General features: G+C 41.5%; 2 protein-coding genes across 3 annotated transcripts in view; one reads left to right on the top strand and one right to left on the bottom strand.

Moving 5' to 3' along the window:
• LOC113590935 (multiple epidermal growth factor-like domains protein 9) overlaps positions 1-8,939 on the bottom strand; it is a 49,377-nt gene extending 40,438 nt beyond the window's left edge. Inside the window, exon 1 of the mRNA XM_035527369.2 lies at positions 8,310-8,939. Coding sequence (XP_035383262.1) covers positions 8,310-8,832 — 523 coding nt within the window. The 5' untranslated portion in view covers positions 8,833-8,939. The remainder of the gene's footprint in view (positions 1-8,309) is intronic.
• A 2,247-nt stretch (positions 8,940-11,186) lies between these two features.
• p2rx1 (purinergic receptor P2X, ligand-gated ion channel, 1) overlaps positions 11,187-21,199 on the top strand; it is a 33,023-nt gene continuing 23,010 nt past the window's right edge. Inside the window, exon 1 of one of the 2 annotated variants that reach the window (XM_035527146.2) lies at positions 11,187-11,475. In XM_035527146.2, the coding sequence (XP_035383039.1) occupies positions 11,339-11,475 (137 nt within the window). In that variant the 5' untranslated portion in view covers positions 11,187-11,338. The remainder of the gene's footprint in view (positions 11,476-21,199) is intronic. The other variant, XM_035527147.2, reaches the window with a different exon arrangement.

Genomic DNA, 21,199 nt, shown 5'->3' with positions numbered 1-21,199 from the left:
ACACACACACACACACACACACACACACACACCCAAGACTCCTGAGACTCTGTAGCAGCAGACGAATGATTACCTTATGGCCAACTTAAGCTATTCTAGCCTAGCCTAGCTTGCATTCAGTGTAACAACTGTAACAAATGTGTCAAACCTCCATCAGGATACTGCAACAGCAACCCAGTTTACTAGTAATGTGTTTTCCGTCAGACTGCATATTTCCTAAATGTTAAGAGAGGATTACAGAGTGGCTGTACCGCGGTAATTTAAGAAGCATTATGCTTAGCGGCATTTCAGGAGTCAGCATATCTCCTCTTCCCCACTGAAGCTCTTAGCAGAAACAAAGGGACCTAATTAAGCTACCAGGTTTGCCGGCGTGCGGCTGTACCAGTGGCTCGCCGCTATTCTCCTCCACAGTCCTGTTCTCAGCTGCTCCGTGCCTGTGTGGCCTACCGGCTGCGTACCATTGAGCGCTGGGGGGGCACTAACTGGCTTCCCACCCCACAGATGGAGCAGGTGGTTTCTCCCAGAGGAGAGTGACACGTGCTGAGATAAGGCTCTCCTCGACACAGGCTGGGGAGCGAGCGGCAGGGAGGGAGGCCAGAACGAACTGGGAGGAGGGATGGAGATGCTGACAGATTGGCAACGGAGCTGGGAAGGGCTTTGGAAGCCTCGTAAAGCGAGCAGTTTGGATTGGCTGGGAAGAGGCGAGGACAGGGAGGGTTTCTGATGCCTGGTTCAGACACGGCAACGCTCGCAAAAAAACACAAACAAACAAAAAAACCCACTCAGCAAGCACCCACTCGCCGTCTGCGGCACGGCTAGCTGTGGCAAACCAAGGCCTCAAAGAGCGCCCGGCACATACATCAAATCTGAGTCCGCGATGTTCAGGTATTGTGTGCGGCACCGTTTTACAGTAACCAGTCACTGGAGGAATTTGCGAACATGTAGATTTGTGCACGTGCACACACAGATGCACGCAAGGACACACACACACACACACACACACCTCTCTAACTGCGAAAGGGAGAAATGGAGCACAGTGATATATTTAGCAGAAGCACAGAGTGAGGGGCCAATCTTGCCTGCGAATCTGAGGTGACCTTGCTAAAGATAAGATTACATGGAAGAGCTGCAGCACACACACCAGAAAACCCTCCTGCTCAGTTATTACTTTAACAAAGTCATTCCCTCCCTTTATTCACCTCTGTCCCACCTCCTTTCCAGAAGGGCTGTCCCTCAGAATGTGATTCTCGGAATGTGCAGTCAGTGAACGTGAACCGTGGGCCACGTGTAGAGTGCAGAATCAAGGCGTTTTTTTTCTTCTGCCTTTTCGAAATGTTTTAATATTGTAATCTTGGGTGTATTCATAGACTACAGGAATAACCGGTCAGATTCACAACAGCACTGAAAATACAGCCGATGAACAGGCCAGGATTTGCTTTTCCCACTTCATGTGGCCAGTACATTTCCATGTTATGGCAAAAGGTGAGAGGGGACAACCTCCGAGGGCTTGTTCGGGAGATGACATCTGTCGTTCACCTGGAAGCAGGTCCCTCTGTGAGTATATGTTACCCATCCGTCACAGCACTGGAGGAAATTAAGACACCCGAGCCTCTAAACAACGGTGGATCATCTTTCAGCGCGAGATCTGCAATGGGGGCCTCCTTAAAAGAACATGACACAGATTTTTAATCAGTCTCTCCCTGAAGGATCGCAGTTTATGGCCATCCTGTAAATGAACCCAGTTCAGAAATGCTCTGTAGAGCCATGCGCTCCTCTGATGAGGTCACGCAGCTGGGCAAGAGCTACATTACAGAGGAGTTATACTAGTCGGGCATTCCAGAGACCTGAAGGGTACTTTAGAGCACCAGAAAGGTGACAGCCACAAATAAGCCACAGGGAGATGTCGGCTGCCAGACAGTCTTTTAGTGTCGCGCCTGTCACCTGCCACGCTGCGGGAGTGCCCTGTGCCACGTCAAAACGTCATGAACGGAGTTCAGGATGCATTCTGATTGATGAGAAGGCCGTCAGTGGTCCAGACGGGTGGAATGACGCTAGGTGCAGTAATTATTTGCACATAATTTCCTGCGGCCTTCAAGGTGAAGAGAGCCAGAGTTGGGAGAGCTTGTGAAACACCATGTGGCAATTGTGTTGGGTGTGAAATGTTCATTTGGAATTTTTTGTACATTTTGCATTGGGCACTGTGTTCCAAGCCATTTGGACCTCTCTGCCCTGCCAGAGACTGACCTCGTAACATGGATGCAGACATGTGATCAAGTTGACCGCATCAACCGGCTTGCCATCCACGCACGATTTCTGCAGAACGTGTGCTAGCGGCAGGGGAGACACAAACATCCCCTAAAAAGCATCCTGAAATGCTGGTTTCTTGGTTGGTCGGTTGTGAGGTAGGGTGAGGAAGTCACCTGACTAACTGAAGTCTGAATGGGAGTTTTTAGTCACCAAGCACATAATCACAGAAACAGGCAGGACCAGTGTGGTGTGGGCTCATATACTTACTATACAGCAGTAGTTTTAAAAGGAATGTAGTGCCGTTGGACTGACCTCTGGCTCAAAAAAAAGAAAAGAAAAAAAAAAACGACGCGCTAAAAAGAACGGCTCTTGCCGAAACAGAAGCCTACGCGCGCAGTCAGAGCCATTATTATACTTTGGAGTTTATTTTTGCACCTTGGTTTTGGAGGAGATCACTTTCTCCTCTCTACTGTGAGGTGAGGGACGAGCAGGTTCTGGATAATTCCTGCACACACTTCGGGTTCCCATCCTAGAGCTTGGTTAAAAGCACAGGGGTTCCGAGAGCAGTGAGGAGACTGTTTCTGCTCTTCAGACATTGGAATGCTATCCAGGAGGGAGCACTCAACAGGCTGGGTTTGCCTTGCAGGCATCTCCTCGGAACGTTCTGCTGCGTTCTGCACAAAAAGCAGAATTCTGGTGGTATAGAGAGTGTTGGAGTATCTGCCATACCCTCAGACAGGTCAGATGAATGGAGCACTGACTGGGTCAATATCCAATTTGGAGTTCAATTAGCCAACGAGCAGCACCGTAAGAACCACTCGAATCAAGCAGGTCTTGACTTCATAAAGGCTCTTTAAGCAGTGAGAGCTACGTGCATATGTATGCACCCACAAACACACACCCACAACCTCACACCTTTACACCCTTACCCACACACACCCACATCCACACCCACAAAGAGGGCAAGCTAAATCTAGAAAAGCAATGTATTTATTCTATTTTTTTTCCCTTTTGGGCCTAAGGCTCTTTCAGTGTTAGTACGTGGATGTAACGTTGCACCCATCAAAACTCCCACAGCAAGCACAACAGCCCAGATTAAATGTGAGAGAAAGAAACTAGGTTATGCCTCTACAAACGAATCTGCTTACGAGAGCCTGAGCCACACAGAGAGACTGCAGCACGTTCAAAGCGGCAACATCACCTGTATAATTTAGAAGCTTTGATCATTTGTTTGAGTTGTTTGAACTGTAGAACAATTGGAAGTACAGTAAATAAATGTTGCCCAGTAAATCTTTTCATGGTTGCAGTCATACATGATTCCTGATCCTGATGAATATCATTTTGACTTAAAACCAAAATTATCCAACATAGCATTGATTTATTCCTGGATGATACGGTGGAAGATAGTATTTCTTTTGATGGGAAAGATGAGGCAAAAACAATTTTGTTCAGAAATACTGCACTGAGCCCCACGAATGAACACAAGTAACACATCATCAGAACCTGCTGTCAGACACTTCACCACAAGCAGCAGATACGACTGAGGGTTAAGTTGCGCTGTGTATTAAGGGTGGGTGGAGTCTCCATTTGTTCTCTGCACACCCTTTCCAGAGGTGGGTCCAGAGGTATGGAAGCAATCTCAGCTCTGTTACAAGCCATATCCCCCAAGCTGTTGAAGCAGAGAAGACAGGAGCTTAAACAGAGCAATGCTGTCTGGCCCCACAGCTCCTGCACTGCTTGGAATTAATGAGGTGCTGTCTTCTGCCCTTCTTCTCAGCCCCAGAGCAAACTACATGCATTACATTTAGGACACAGGCCACATTTAGTGCAAGCAAGCTTATTTCTTATAAATGGTAACATATTCGAACTTCATTACTATGTTTTCAGTCTCGTTTACAATAATGATATCTATTATATATTGTATATGTAAATCTCAGTGAAAAATGAAATATACAATAATAAAATTAACTTCAAATCAAACCCAGTGATTCTGTAGGCTGATGTGTTTGTTACAACTGCTATATACAGTAAAATTACACAGTGATGTAATTCCAGAACCAATCATTAAGCTCTCTAAAATTATAGCTGTCAGCTGTCATGTCTTAGCTGAAGTTAATTCAAAACTATAGGGATTCCAGTGTGTAGAGTGTTGTATCGTAAGGCATGCAGTATAATTGGCAATTTGTCAGAAACAATAGAACAGTACATGCACAATAAGACTAAATTATCACCATGAACAGAACATTTATGATACAACAGTACAACAGGCAAAAGCTGATGTAACAAATGAGGTTTTCTTTTACTTCATTTCACCAAAAATTGCTTTGGACAAAGCCGACTGTCTCTCTCTCTAAAACCAACAGACAAAGAGAGAAAGAGAGAGAGAGAGAGAGAGAGAGAGGGTTTTACATTTTACATTTATGGCTTTTGGCAGATGCTCTTATCTGGAGCAATTTACAGAAGGGCTTTGTTTTCCGCTCAGAAATGGTTTATCCTTATTGTTTGTACTTGAGTTTAAAGATTCCAACTAGTGAAGTCACTCATAGAATCAAAAATCAATAAGAAAAGTTACCTATATACAGGGTTAGTTTTCCAGACATTGATTAGGCCTAGTCTTCAAATGTATTGCTGTGTCAATGGTGAATTACCATCGGAACTTCATTTTGGTTTAGGCTTAGTTTTAACATGGCGTAGGAAAATGGCCCATAGAATACTTTTTAAAATGGTTTTAAAAGAAAGGGGGAGAGAGAGAGAGAGAGAGAGGGAGAGAGCGAGATCACCTGCCTGCTGGATTAGCAGTCTTTCTTACTGCTGACTCCTTACTCTTGGCTAGAGACCAGCCCATAGCCACCGTGCCGCAGCCTAATTGGCAGAATACAATTTTCTCCCATCATCCGCTGTCAAAACAAGAGAGGGCAGGAGCCAGCGTGAGACGCCGGCCGCACCCCAGCCGAGGACGCTGAGTGTAACAAACAACCCTGCAACTGACCCGGCCTGAGAAACCACTGAGCAACAACCTACATCCTGAAGTGATCTGCAAAACCGAACAGGACGTCCCTGGTACAGGGCCTTTCCAGTTCAAGAGAAACACCCATTAAGAACCTGCGTGGCTTCCCCTTTCATCTCCATTTACGCAGTCCCTCCCTTTTATCACCACCTTCCAGGCAGAACGGAGCGGGATGGGAGAATGGGCCAAGGGCCAAAGGCCACGCAACAGCGGCGAGACCCTAGAAAGCGACAATTACCACCGTGGCCCTGCCGCATTGGCTGACAAAAAACAAAACAAAACCCAAACAAACAAACAAAAACAAAAAAAGCAGTGACCAACGAAGACAGTGCTGTGAGAGGACACAAAGAAACATAGTGTTTCCAGCGCTGTAGCGGGGGGTTACAGCGAATGAGAAGCAGTCAGATGGAAAATGTTCTTTATGTCTCTTTGTCTAAAGTGTGCTGGCCTACAGTAGCATTATGTACTGTGAAGATGAAAGAGTTTTGGAAGTGGTGCTTTGTTCTGGCTCTCTCCGTCTGAAAGGCTGCACTGCAAAGTATAAAATACACTTGCACCGTAACGCCAAAGGTCTGGTGATTGTCTGAAATATTGCTACTAGGTCAGGTATGCCAGAAGTATACAATACACTTTTAATTCACTTTGAAGTGTGCACAGAAAACACTAAAGTATGTGCAGGCGTTTGCATGACAAAAGTTGACTAACAGCCCTATAATCATTGGCAAGAAGCAGGGAACATTTCCTTAGGATCCGAAAACTTCAGTCAAGCCAGTGTTAAAATAACAGAATTTTGGCCAACAGCACTGGTACATGGGGGAATATGTTACACGAGGTTCTCACCAAACTGACAGTGGAGAACTAACGCTAACTGCAAGCAACTGGTGATCGGTTTTCATCAGCTCACTGTCGTCTCCTGTTGCCCGTGTGTATTTACACTCAAACCCTTCAAACAGACTACAGCTGATGAATGACATACAAGACCATTCTGCGCCTGCGCAAATGAAAATAACCCAAAAGGAATCCACTGCTTCCCAGAGGCGCAGGCTTCTTATAAGAAGTACACTGAGTTTTGAGTGACTCCCGCCTCTTCTTGAAATCCTTACTTCCATAAATTTGCATACGGTAACATCAAGACTCTCTAGATAGTTAGCAGAACAAAATTACTTTTCGTGTAGCAAAAGTGTATAATGTCCGACTAGCAGACTGCTGTTAGTAGATGAATGTGACAAACTGCATAAGTTTTTTTTTTTTTTTTTTTTTTATGTCTACATTATCTCTTTGAAGCCAAATTTAGACTGAACAACCAACCAGAAAATTCCCTCATGGCCAACCACTGATGCCGATTCAAAATCTAAAAATCGACCAAAGCAGAGCTGTTGAGGGCCAACTAGTGCCAACGGTGTGGAACAAACCCCACTGAGTACGAGCGGCACTGGGTCACCGACACCATCCAACAGCCTGATGCCATCCGACAGCCGGTAGTCGGGTCAGTGCGTCCCTAGCCTAACGATAGGCCATGTAGGTCATTGTCTGTAATGTCTGTAACCTATCTAGAGCAAACAGCATCCACTTACGTCACATATAGAAAGGTCATCTAATAATAATTTTAAAAATGACTCTTATGTTTGGGTTGTCCTTGAGAGTTTAATTACTGAGCGGAGACTACATTTAAAATGCACTTAAAACCTTTAAATGTGCTGACTGGCATTTCTCATTCAGCTCTGCTGAGTCAGAGGTATGAAACTGACATTCTTGGTTTTTGTTGATGGTCTCGTACCATGATAAACTATCGAGTGGAGAAGAATCTGTCAGTCTGCGTCTTGTATGGAAAAGGGGGAAAAACGTTTTGCGTACCATGACCTCATACATCCCCAAGCCCTCATGTGGTGGCCATTGTACTTGGGGGCTTTTCTAAACTGCATATGGCATTGTGGAACAGGGCTTTTAAGAAGAGACCTTTATCATCAGACCTTGTGGTTCCGTAAGGCAACCACGGAGAGGAGCAGACCAACGTTCCAGCCATGTGTAGTAGCTGACACTGGCCATTCCCAACTGCATTATCTCCGATTTACTGAGGCCACGTTTAGTCTGACATGGCTTGGCTATGAACTATGACTTTATCCACCAAATCCATCAAATGCTCAGGAGTTCAGAGTGCTCATGTAGAAACAGACGGATGTGGACACTTTCCCGTTTCCCCCTTTTCTTGAGAAAGTGAACTTACATCATATTGTTTGTTTACCTCAGATGACCCTTTGACATGCAAGCACCCTGCGGAGGAAGGACGAGGAGACACCTTAAGAGTAATAACCACTGTCTCTACCTTTGACAGTGATGAATTAATTACAGTAAGGCTATTAAGGAAGGTTGTTTCCAAGTCATTTGCTCAAACCCTACAGCTCTTTAACTGCTGCACCCAGTTCAAGGAATCGGTACTATGAAACCATTGTAATAAGGAACCAATTCTGTTTGGTTGATTATGTTCTCAGTTATGCTTTTGTGTTTAGAGCTCCTTCACTCACATATTTGTCACCGTCACCATCAGAGAAGACAAAGGTGTGTCTCACAACAGCAGTGGTGATGTAGCTTCTGAGTTTAGGATGACCTTTTGCCTTAGGCATTGTTCATTTCCATGCCAACAAAGAACTTTGATTTCTGTTGATATGACATGTTATTACACTGAAAACCAATTTAAGAGGTGACTGACAGAACTAAAAAGTGACATTCTGAGGGAATAACAAGGAAGGAATTTGACATAAAACAGGTCAGAAGATACAAGGTGCTCCACACAAGAAAACTGTTCTAGGGCACAAGTGTAGATGACTACCCTGTGCCCATTTCATTGTGCAGCCTGGAAAGTGCAGAAGCTTCCAAGGACATACCCTGGCATTTAAAAAAAAAAAGAAGACGACTAGCGCCTTTACGTGAATTGAAATGAATCTGTGGTATTTAAAACATATTTTATTGTAAGGCTAAACATTTTAAAGACTTACTCAGTGGTAAAATAGCCTACCTCACCGTGAAGCTACCTTTAATTTTTCGATTGGAAAATTACCTTTCTCGGTGGTGAGGTTAGGCGAGGGGAAGCCTATCACCGTCCAAGAATTGTTGACAGAATCCGCGGTAGCCAGTGTGGTTGAGTTTTTCGAGTAACTCGGCGGTGATGTTAAAGAGGTGTTTGTTAAATTGTGTATTCCGGTGGCGAGTGTTGTAGTTACGCCTGCGTCCCTAAGCTTAACTGCTGGATCCATTGTTTTGGGTAAGGGAGCGACTGTAGTTGTCACCAAAGAAGACAGCAGTTGGCTGGTTTTACTAGTAGTCCTACTGTCCGCTGTTGTGATAATTGGAGCAGGGGTGAAAAGTAACCTGGAGTCCCCGGGCTCCTCTGGTAAGTGGTTTGGAATGGTTGTGGCACTGAATAACTCCAGCTGGTTATCCAAAACAGCACGCGGGTGCCTTGCGACAGGAGATTCATTTTTATCGTGCACGCGGAGGGCACGAGACAAACCAGTTGTGCATAAGAACAAGAGTAACTCAAAAACTGGGTGCACTAACATTCTGGAACGCACACAAGTCATTTTCTTCCTAGAGTTCCCATGTGAGACGTTCTGAAGTAATTCCTTTGTTGGAAAGCTCGGATTCCGGACGAACGTCTCCACCGAGCGCTGCGCTCAAAGCGGTTTCACTCTGCTGACAGTTCTCAGCCTCGGCTTACTACCAACACTCCACAAACCAATCACAAAACACATGACAAAGGTTTTGGAAGACAGACGTTCTGCTACACCAATTACAAAATATAGAGGCGGGGTCTAAAAAAAATCTCATTTAATGAACTGTCTTAGTGCAAAGATTTAAACGAATAGAGAAACGGCAACAGCGAAGTAAATACTTTGTATTCATATTTATAATATTAAATGCGATGAAATAGTTCTTCGGTATACCTTTTAATATGATAACTAATATATTAGATATGTTAAAAAGTATAAAGCGAAAAAACGAAGTTTTTATAAGCAATTTATAGGTGCCACGGTTCGTTTAATAAGCATTTGTTAGTTAGTGATGAGCACTATCTAGTGAAAGAAGGTTAAAAAGAGAATGGAAGGAAACGCTGAATAACCAAAGATTTACACTGTAAAAGCAGAAAAGCAAACGACATTGGTTTAGAAGTATTTTTAGAAGTAAAAAGGAAATAGATTAAAAAGTGTTTCAAAAATTTAAATTCAATTACAATTACAATTTAAATTGCAATGATTTTTGAAGCAAAGTATATACTGTAGCCTTTTATAGTTATTTTTTTACTGAAAAAAAAACTACTTACATTTTCAAGTTTTGTCCAAGTACAATTAAGTGAAAAAGGTTTTTTGTCATTGATGAAGCGCTTGTGCAATCATGTGTCCTTGGCTCCCTCTACTGGTAGAAGACCTTCAGTTCCACTTAATTCTTGTTTTTCTCTGACACGTTCAAGGAAAGAGACATAAGAGGGAATTCAGTGGAAACTGAAGTATACTGAACCTAAAAGCATCTCAGACTCCCAGTGTGACACAGTATTTATAGCAAGTTTTGGCATATTTAGCATAAAATTCACAATGTTCCTTATTCTGACCCAGCATGCTCTTACATAATAAAATAGTCCTAAACTAGTCTTTTACTACTAGTTGGCAATATAATATCACTCAATATCAGGTAGTTTATGTGTGTAAGAAGTCCATTCAATGTTACAACCCTGCTGCAATAGTTAAATGTGATTGTTTCATTACCTTCATTACCTGTTCATTTTTTACACACTCAATTAAATGACAGCAATCTCTATAATTAAGGCTAGAGGACAGTATTTATAAGGGATATTGCATTCAAACTCAAATTGGGGAGTGTGTTCATTTTACAGGTGATAACACAAAGTGTTTGGACTGAGTGAAATAAAAGAAAATGGTGTTAAAGACGAATGTGTAAAAATAAATGCAGCGGAAGCATTTTTAAGAGATGTGATCATAACGATTTGAACTAACTGGAAATGTTGTAAAGGCAGAGATGTTGCCAAAATGGTCACTTTTATTAAGCACTCATGTGGTAGTAATAGCAATATACTATCAGACTTGATATGAAGACACTGTGTTATGTGTGTTCATTGGCCACTATCTATAGCAGCTGTTAAGGAAGGCAATGATGAGTAAGAAGCGTATGAGGGTATGAAACGTACTGATAAGCGGCAAAGAGAGAGAAAGTAAGAGAGATGTGTTTAAAACTAACACAGATGCATTATGGTTATATGGCTCCTAATCATTATAAAAGAATGCATTCCATTTATTAGGACTGTATATAGTTAGAATATTTGATTTTAAACATGAAGGTGTGTTAGAACAGGCAGAAGGAGGGGAAACTGTCTACATGAGAAAGGGGGAAGTGTATGCCAAGAAACAATGTGAGAGAGAGAGAGAGAGAGAGAGAGAGAGAGAGAAAGAGAGAGAGAGAGAAAGTGAAGGAAAGAGAGAGAGAGAGAGAAAGTGAAGGAAAGAGGGAAAGAGAGAGAAAGAGAGAGAGAGAGAGAGAGAGGAAGTGAAGGAAAGAGAAAGGGAAAGAGTGAGAGAGAAAGAGAGAGTTGGAGGGAGAGAGGGAGAGAGAGAGAGGGAGGGAGAGAGGGAGAGGGAGAGAGAGAGAGAGAGGAAGTGAAGGAAAGAGAAAGGGAAAGAGTGAGAGAGAAAGAGAGAGTTGGAGGGAGAGAGGGAGAGAGAGAGAGGGAGGGAGAGAGGGAGAGGGAGAGAGAGAAAGAGAGGAAGTGAAGGAAAGAGAAAGGGAAAGAGTGAGAGAGAAAGAGAGAGTTGGAGGGAGAGAGGGAGAGAGAGAGAGGGAGGGAGAGAGGGAGAGGGAGGGAGAGAGGGAGAGAGAGAGAGAGAGAGAGAGAGAGAGAGAGGGAGGGAGGGGGGAAGGAAGCCAGAGAGCTCAATGTTTCAGCAGCGTCTCCGCTCTAAGTCACAGTGTCTCTGTCTCTGTCTGTCAGGGAAGTGAGGGGAGGGTCTCTGACAGGACGGGCGTGAGGGCACCAGCGCCTCCCAGGATCGAACTGCTCTCTACTCAGTGCCCCCCAAAATGAAGAGCTACATCGTGGAAGCTGTGTCCAGCTTCCTGTTCGAGTACGAGACCCCTCGGCAGGTGCTGGTGAGGAATCGCAGGGTGGGCATTGCCTGCAGGCTCATCCAACTGGGTGTGCTGGGCTACATTATCGGGTAAGAGACTCCCCCCCCCCCCACCGAAAAAACCTACTTCAGGGTGATTTAGAAGAACAAAAAGAAGTGATGTCTTAAAGGAGAAATGGCTGTATGTCTTTGCATGTCTGGAGTAGATAAGGCAGCTCATTGTGATCCATGAGAGCTTTTAGGGGGTTTGTTTGTTTTTTTTTATGTTAAAGCTGTGACTATGTGTGGAAACAAATGAATAACTATTTGCCAGGGAATGTTAACCCTGGCAGATGATTAGCAGTTCTGAGCAATAGGAAGGGAGTGTTTTGTTTCTCACAACCATCTCCATCATTTCTCTGGAGTCAGTGTTGGGATTCCACAGGAGAACAGTCATAAAATGGGTTCAAGGACAGGATGTGTTGCGCTTTGACCACGTCGCGGAAAGAACATAAAAGAACAAAAAGGGGGGGAAAGGTGTTTTTAAACTGCAGCATACTTTGCAATTATTATTAAAGTATTATTATGCTACATAACATCTATCATTTAAGGTAAATAGACCTCATTAGCACCCAAATAATGCGGCACAACAAGGAACCCTATGATAAGAGGAATTGTATTTGTTACCGGACTCATCCAAACCCAGAGATTAATGGCTTAAAAATGATTCGCTGCCTTACAGGTCTAAGAAGCTGATTGTAAATCGACAGAAAAAAGGTCATATCAATGGCGGTTATTGAAAGTTATTATTAGTAATTATTAATTATTATTAATAGTAACAATGCTTAGGCAGAAAAAAACCCCCAGGGAGGGCCATGCTAACCGACCATCATTACACAGGTAAAGGCAGGTTGAACTCAGAAAAGACCACTCTTGCCAGCCAGTATGGTCAGTATGGTCCCTGTACTTTCAGTAGGAACAATGCACCAGTGAGGAAGGAAGTCATTTGTGTATATACTCAGGAAGACACTGTAAATGTCCTTCAGGCGTCACTTAAGCGCACCTATTACCACAAAAGCAATCACCTGCACCTACCAGGACTGAGTGCTCTTTTCCAAGGAATACATTTCTGAAATATAAATTCTTCTATTTTGCAGTATATGTCCTAGTTTTAACATTATTTTGATTATTATTTATTTATTTTTGCTTAAAACTACACATAAAACAACAAGCTATTTTGTCTACTACATTAATTAGTAGCATTTCAACATCAGTCAGGAACTGACACATATACTGACAGTATGTCACAGTTACTTAGTTGTAATGTTTTGGAGACTATTTCAGAAATATTCAACTGCAGAAAAAGCAACCCCAACGCCAGAAATCATATTAGGATATAGACATGACACACTGACATGATGTTATTCGTCAGACTACTAAATCCACTAGAATATCTACTCTCTTCATCAAATTTCCACCACCACGTCTTAGTTCTAATTCTACGGGTCTGCCCTCTGTCTCTTCTCTTGCCCTTTCTGTCACTGGGCTTCAATGTTACACAGATTGTAAAATGAAAGTGATGCATTCCATGAGTTTCGAGTGCAAGATAATGCATGTTCCCTCCTTTACAAGTAAACAAGGAAAGCTTGTCTTCCTGAAAACTCAGGGGAGAGTCTTAGGCTTTAGTTCTCAGAAGAAATGTAATATAATAATACAATATAAAAGGGTATCTATCTATCTATCTATCTATCTATCTATCTATCTATCTATCTATCTATCTATCTATCTATCTATCTATCTATCTATCTATCTATCTATCTATCTATCTATCTATCTATCTATCTATCTATCTATCTATCTATCTATCTATCTGCTAGAGGCCATCATTTGGCCAGATGGCTCTTTGGTCTGGTTGTTGGGGCCTGTGTTTGCCACCTGTAACACCTGGGTTTCAGACTTTGTTAGCTACAAAGATTTTCTTTATTCCCACTCACTGTAGTTGGCATGCTGTACGGTAGGTAGTAGGTAGGTAGTGAATATTTGAGTTTTTGAGTATTTGAGTTTTCCTCCATAAAAATTATATAAATAGTTCATGTTAAAGTTTCCGTTCAATTATAGTAAAGCATTGTATCAAGAGCACACTGATGGGGAAATCACATGCTACTTTGTTTTATGATGACAGTGATGATTATTATTGATGATTATTATTAATAACAATAATTATATTCTGCATCTATGTATCATCTGCACTCCACTTCATTATTGCCTATTCAGCACTGGTCATGCTCCATAATCAGAAACCATAGTACATTTTTGAGTCAAAAAGCCAGAACACCCACACACAAAGATGCAACCAGAAAACATAACAGGACTAGGAACAAAACAAGGGAACCCAGACAGGGAATACAGACATGAGTTTAGCACAAAACACAAGAACTGGATAAACAAAATAACAAGGCAAACAGATTAACAAGGCAGACAGGGACCGAATGAATAAGAATAAAAATCAGTATAATTTCCTTCAAGCTCGGGTCCTCTACCAGAGGTCCTGCATACTATCTTAGCTGTTCCCAGTTCTGCACTCTTCTGGACAGAGATCTCAGATATTGTTTCTGGTATGTAATGGCGCCACTCTGTAATGATGAGCGGTAAGAAGGTGGATGCAAGTGCGGAGAAGTGCGAGATTTATTAGGGGCAAATCCAAAGTCATGGTCGTTAGGGTAGTCCAGGGTCATTGAGCCAATACGTAGAGTACGGGGATACATGATAAACAAACACACACGAAGGCAATCAGGGGAAGCAGACTATAACAGGTGCTAGGAAGAACTCGGAGGCTAACAAACACAAAGACTAGACAAAGACACAAAGACACAAAGGGACGGAGTACAAACTTACATACAGGAAGATACAGGCTTTCAGATAGTCAGAAATTCAAACATTCAAACAAACTATACAGCCAAGACACAGGGAACAAGACAGGGTTTAAATACATGAACTTAACAAGACTAGAAACGAGGAACAGGTGTAAGTAATGACGGGTGTGGAAAACCAAACGAGGGGTGGAGAAATCGAAACCAAGGAATGGAAGCAAAACACATAAGAGAGGGAAATCATGGAACACGGAAGCTGGGAGGGACTAACCGTGACACTTTCTCCCAGTTTGGAGGTTACAACCCAAGGTCTCAGGTCAGCAGCTCTACTATTGAGTTTGGGGCATGGACTCATTGGGTCTTGGTTCCCAAGTTCAGGGTGTGGGGATGATAATGATATCTCCCCTTCAACTTGTCGTCCTGGCTCCCTCTTGCTGTAGCAGATGTGTTGTACTTCAGCAGTCTCAAGTTGTGACAGCAGTTGCCGCTTGTGGATATTGGAACACTGAGCTACTAGTAAATCAGATTGCCCTCGTCCCCCAACATTGTTTACCTGGGTGACGTCTGAGCCGGTATAACTCTCTTATTCTGATCTTTCATTGATAATGAGGTAGGCAGGCAGGCAGTGAGAGAGAGAGAGAGAGAGAGAGAGAGAGAGAGAGAGAGAGAGAGAGAGAGAGAGATTCAAAAATCCTTGTGAAGAGCGTTTCCAGAGAAACAGGACATTTCAGACAGAGTCAAATCAAATCAAATCTAATTTATTTATATAACACTTTTTACAACAGATATCACACAGCAGCTTTACAAATGTCCAAGTCCAAGGCCCCAGTGAGCAAGCCAAGGTTGACAGTAGCAAGCAAAAACTCCCTAGAACATGAGAAAGAAACCTAGAGATGAACCAAGACTCAAAGGGGGGCAGATCCTCCTCTGGCCGACAATGGTCACTACAACAGTAACAATTTTATAAGAAAAAAATAAAATGAAAAAATAAGCAGTTAATGTCTAGTCCAATTTTCCAGAAGTCCTAGTCTTGTCCTAGTCTTGTCCTGTGCATGTGTCCGAAACCCATCCCACAAGGGAACGTCCATCAAGGGCAATGGAAAAGTAGTTGGCTGGGGTGGAGGTGTGGTGGGCTACAGCAGGGGACATCAGGTTTTGGTGGGAGTAGCCATGGCAGCTGAGACAGGGTGAGGCTTAGTAATATCAGGACATCAGGGGTACGTGTACCTTGGCAGAAAGAGACACTATATTATTAGGCATGTCCAGGTACGAGGGTGTTTATGTATGTCTAGGTACGAGGGTGTTTATGTATGTCCAGGTATGAGGGTGTTTATGAATGTCCAGGTATGAGGGTGTTTATGTATGTCCAGGTACGAGGGTATTTATGAATGTCCAGGTACGAGGGTGTTTATGTATGTCCAAGTACGAGGGTGTTTATGTATGTCCAGGTATGAGGGTGTTTATGAATGTCCAGGTACGAGGGTGTTTATGTATAATGTCACGTAGAGGTAGCATATATAAAGAAAAAAGCAAAGGTCCTAGAATAGATCCTTGTGGGACACCGTAGCTAACCTTGTATGCTGAGAAGTCTCCATATATGTTAACAAACTAGTAGTGACAAGCATGATAAGATTTAAACCAGGAAAGGGCTATTCCCCTAATCCCAACATTTTCGACTCTATCTAGTAAAATTTTGTGATCTATAGTTTCAAATGCTGCACTCAGACCAAGCAGTATAAGCAAAGAGACTTAACCCTGGTCAGAAGCCAACAACAGGTCATTAACTACTTAAATTAGTGCTGTCTTTGTACTATGATTAGGCCTAAACACTGACTGAATGACTTCATATCTGGTTCTGATTCAGGCATGAGCTTAACTGCTGAGCTACATCTTTTTCTAGGATCTTGGAAATAAATGGATGGTTTGAGATCGGCCTGTAGTTTGACAGCTGACATGGGTCGAGGTTAGATTTTTTGATAAGTGGTCTGATTACTACTAATTTGAATGATTTAGGAACACAGCCAGTGTTCAAGGAGGAGTTTATTAAATTTAGTAAAGGCTCATTTACTTCACGTAGGATTTGCTGAAAAAGTAGGTGTTTACATTGCCAGTTGTTGCTATGGCAGCAATGAAATTAGGAAACTCAAAGAAAAAGAACTGATCCATACTCCTGAAATTTTAGAACCCCATGGAATGAGTGTTATGATTTTAACATCTACTTTTTCACATATAAACCTGTTCCTCCTACCTACTAATTCAGAAGCACTTTGCTTGCACAGCTGATGAAGAACATCTTTCTGAAACGCATAAAACATCCTGTTTTTTTTTAAACTCTGTGTTCTCCACACACACTCAGAAACATATGTAGGGCAGTGGTAGCTCAGTGGTTAAGGTACTTTTCCGGTTCTAACCCCACCACTATTGGGCCCCTGAGCAAGGCCCTTAACCTTCAATTGCTCAAGTTGTATTCAGTCATAACTGTAAGACACTTTGGAAAAGGCGTCAGCTAAATGCCATAAATGTAGATAAATTTATATTGTGCCGTATTTCTCAGTAATCAATTTTTATTCTGTTTTTATTGTGTTTACCTATCTATTGTTACTCTGTGTTTATCTTGTATGTCTCGGCATGTTTTGTCTTTACTGCTGGAACAGTCTAATTTCCCTTTTAGCATTAAGTGTCATCTTATCATAACTATTACTACTATTACTTCATTGGTAATTATTTAATGTTTTACTGTGAAGAAATTCCTTTACTGGCTTATTGATTTATGGTCTTAAAGACAACCCTAAAGGAGAGAGAGAGGGAGAGAGAGACTCGAGGGGGGGCTTCTGAAAGAAAAGAGGTTAGACAGATGCTGAACCAGATAACAATCAAACTCCTCTTTATCTTTATTTCTCAAGGTGATGATACACTTCCCTTGACAGCATGTTCGGTTGTGGTGGACATCTTGTGAAAAGCTTTTGTGTGATTGTGCAATGTAAAATTAAAAAAAAAATGCAATTTTACATGCGATAAATGTGTTTATTAATATTAATATGTTATTACATATTGATTGTGTGATCATTTTTGTTGCTTTCCTTACTTTAAATGTTTTAAATATTTGGTATGTTATACATATTTGACCACTGCAGAATTCAAAGCAGGGAAACCAAAACTCCAGTGAAGTAAGCAATGGAGATTAGATTCTTACAGCATTGTATAACTGTATGCTGTTGGATATGGTTGATAAACACACATGCACAAACACTTTCTGTTTTTTTATTGCTATTCTCCTATTTAATTCTGCAAAATCTCTCTCTCTCTCCTTCTCTCTCTCTCTCTCTCTCTCTCTCTACACACACACACACCGCATCATACTTGATCAGATATTAATCTCTCTCATTGTAAGAGGCATGGAGGTGGATTTGATTATCCACCTTTAGTTTTATGCCACTAGAAACCATAGTGCATCTGATATCTTACGAGTTGTGAGTCAATGACTAACGCACATGCATACACGCACAGACACACTCATATTTGCTGCAGGATCCCATAGTGTCATCAGGAAATTCAACTTTGGGACACTGATAGGCAAGATGCCAAATGTGAATATTGTCCATTTATGACCCTGTCCTATTGTTAGCTGCACCATCTTGTACATGGCAGGGCATCACATTCCCACACCATATTCATCTACCCACCTGCAGGATGGTGAGTGTTCATGCCATCCCACCATACACTCTTAAAAAAAAAGGTTCTTAAAGGATTCTTTGCTTGAGTGTATGCTTCTTGGAAGAACCCTTAACTGGTAAAGAGCCTTTGCATTATGTGGATGGTTCTTGAACTTTTACAATGATTTTTCACATTGACGTGTCATTGCTGTTAGATTACACAACTACACCCTCCACTTAATATGCATAAAATGTGGCAAGAGCAAATATTGACATAGGCCTACTCTAAAAATCTCCTAGATTTATCTAGCATCTCTATTATTTCTTAGATTCCTTTGGAGGAACCAGTCAGGGATCCATGAACCTTTTGAGCAGACATTCTAAAAAGAAACCTTTTTTTTTTTTTAAGTAGCTCTGAAAAATGTAGAGTTCTTTTAAGAACATTATTCTTGAACCAAAAATAGTTCCATGTGGCACAAACCAAAAATAGTTCTTTAAAGAACCATTCTTTGAAAGATTCATCAAGGAACCAGTTGGTTCTACTATGGCAATGTTCCATAGAACACTTTTTAGTTCTAGTTGGCACCTTTATTTTTTGTAGTGTAGTGCATGCTTCGAGGAGGTGTTTCGAGCGGGCATTGACCAGATGGGTCCATATTGTCTTCTACTTGCCTTCTGTTCACCAATCCATGCAATATTCTAATTTGGGCTACAAGAAAGTATAGACTCAATTGGTGTTAAAAGGGTCAGAGGTTGTAGCTCTGAGTCATGGTTTCACAGCTCGTTGTTATATTGCTCCATATTGTTTTTATCTGCAGCTCACATTAGTGTCACTTTAAGCCTCTTCCAACTCTGGATGCAAGCAAATAAACTGTGAGGACTGTCAAAACCAATGTGTAGTTTGTGGAATAATAATAATAATAAACATTTTTCTACTTTTATATTACATACTTATGCAATATAACAATCTATTTCCATGTTTCATAATGTTATTTGAGAGCTGAACTGATTTATGTATGTGTGTGAGTACAAGCAGCCTTGGGCACCAGGAGTGGGCTGAGCAGTGCCCATCATTATCAGGGAGAAATGAAGTAAATATAGTCCAAGAAAGAGTGAAACTTACTAATAGATCCAGCTCATACTAAACTCACAGTACACATCTAAGAGCAATAATGCTGACAAGGGAGGAAAGCGTAGACATTACTGAGGTCAGTCTGACCAGATTTGCAAGTCCTGTCTGCTGTAGCTACATCATCCAGCTGACCAGCTGGCAGCCAATGGGGAGGAACAGTGATCAGGAAAGAATTCTAGCAAGCCAATCAGATATAGCGAGAAGGTTCCCCTTTTGCAAAACCTTTGGAGTATTTAAAATTAAAACACACAATTATGTTAGCTTTTCCCTCTCGAGACTAAACTGCTCCTTGTTATAAAGAATGGATGCTTTGTAATAAAGTTTATTCTTGATTTTTTTTAAATATTTGTTGCGCTGTGCTCTTCACTTGTCCTGAATCTAATTTGGAAAAGAAAAATCTCTCCATGACAAATTGGCCAGCCAGCGAGGAGGAGGCGAGAACTAAGTACGGGTGGATGGTGGGCTAAAGAGGTAGGACAAGAGAAATCCACAGGCCATCACAGAAAGGGGTAAGCAGAGACTTAAGCAGAAATTCTGCATTAGGAGTAGACATCCCTGTCACTGCAGTTTGCTGGTCCACTCTATATATTGAAGCTTTAAAGCATGGTGACCCCCTCCTGGCCTGAAGACAGGTGTAGTACATGACACAGACAAGGTGAGACATTTTATTGGTTTGGTGAGCAGTCTGTGAACAGCATACTGTGTCAGGAGCGTATGGCCATTAATCTGTCGGTAGTTCAAAAGAGTAAAGGCATCCAGATTCGCTCTGTGCATTTTAAATTTTGTTTTGACTGCTTGTATATTGAGAAAATTCCTGGTATCCAACTCATGGTTTAAAAAAATAGCAGGATAATTATGTGCTTTTCCAGTAAAGGCTTTTAGTGGGTTTGTAAGCTCAGTGGATAGTAATTATATAATTACTGTTACAAAAAAAGAAGAAAAAAGCATCAAGAAAAGTGCGTGGAAGCAGGTGGTTAAAATTCCTAACGTCGGAGAACCCATGGGTAGTTCAATAATTCCTACTCCTTTAGGAGCTTTATTCAAGTTTCAATTGAATTCTTATTATCTGCGTAAAAGGCCTTGTGTTTTTGTGTGTTGTATGTTTGTCATTGTTTGTTTTTGTGTTGTATTAGTTTATAGTTATACTATTTAGGTTGTGAAGTAGCTAAACTCATTTGGTTGTATGAGCATAAGTAAGTGAGTGTATGAGTGCAAAAAAGAAGCCCTAACTACAGTTACTAATTGTCCTAACTAATTGCTAATGGATGTGTTATAAATTATGTTGTGTTGGTCTGTGGGTGTATCATTAATTGAGAGCTTGTGATTATATTGGTTGCGTTTTGGATTATTATTTAAAAAGAAATTTGCATGAATTGCAGTGAATTATTGAAGCTGTTTTTTTTTTTCTGCGCTGGTTGTATCTGTCTGCACGGTGTGCATGTATATGCGTGAAACGGCCAGCTCAATGGTCTGTTTGCATTCTTGGGATGTGTGTGAGAGAGAGTGTGTGTTTACTGACAGTCCAGTTGCATTTCTGGTGTATGTAAGAAAGTGTATGTTTATTTGACTGAAGTTGAGTTTCTAAGTATTTTATTTCTGTCTGGTGTTCATGGTTACAGGTTATGCTTATTTATGTTGTCTTTTTACTGTTTGTTATGTTTATATTGATTGAAGTATTTTACATTACTGGTTTTATGATGTGTTGGCTGATATTTGTAGTACTGCTGATTTGTTAGATTGCTGTCTTGCTGACATTTCACAAAAATATTTTTAGTCTAATGGTTGATTTATGTAGTACCAATATGTCACATTGCCCATGAAACCTTTAATGGTCTGAAAGGGAGAATAACTTAATAAGACACCAGAGTTTAAATAACAATTAATGGCATGTAAACTAGTGGGCTGTGGTAGTGGTTAAGGTGCTTGATTTCTAATTGGAAGGTTCAAGTTCCCACTGTTGGGCCCCTGTGCATGGCGCTTAATCCTCAATTGCTCAAGTTGTACTCAGTCACAATTGTAAGTCACTTTGGATAAAAGTGTCAGCTAAATGTAAAATTTAAAAAAGGAACAGCATAACTAAGTACAGAGATATTTATTTTTGATGCGGTCTTCACAAGGCCTGCTTGTGGCAACTCTGTTTTCTCTTTTTTTTTGCTTTTAAGAGTGCACAGCCAACTCAC

Source organism: Electrophorus electricus, chromosome 8, assembly GCF_041902795.1.
Source record: "Electrophorus electricus isolate QZ-2024a chromosome 8, ASM4190279v1, whole genome shotgun sequence".
Lineage (NCBI taxonomy): Eukaryota > Metazoa > Chordata > Actinopteri > Gymnotiformes > Gymnotidae > Electrophorus > Electrophorus electricus.
This window is presented reverse-complemented; position numbering and strand designations above follow the sequence as displayed.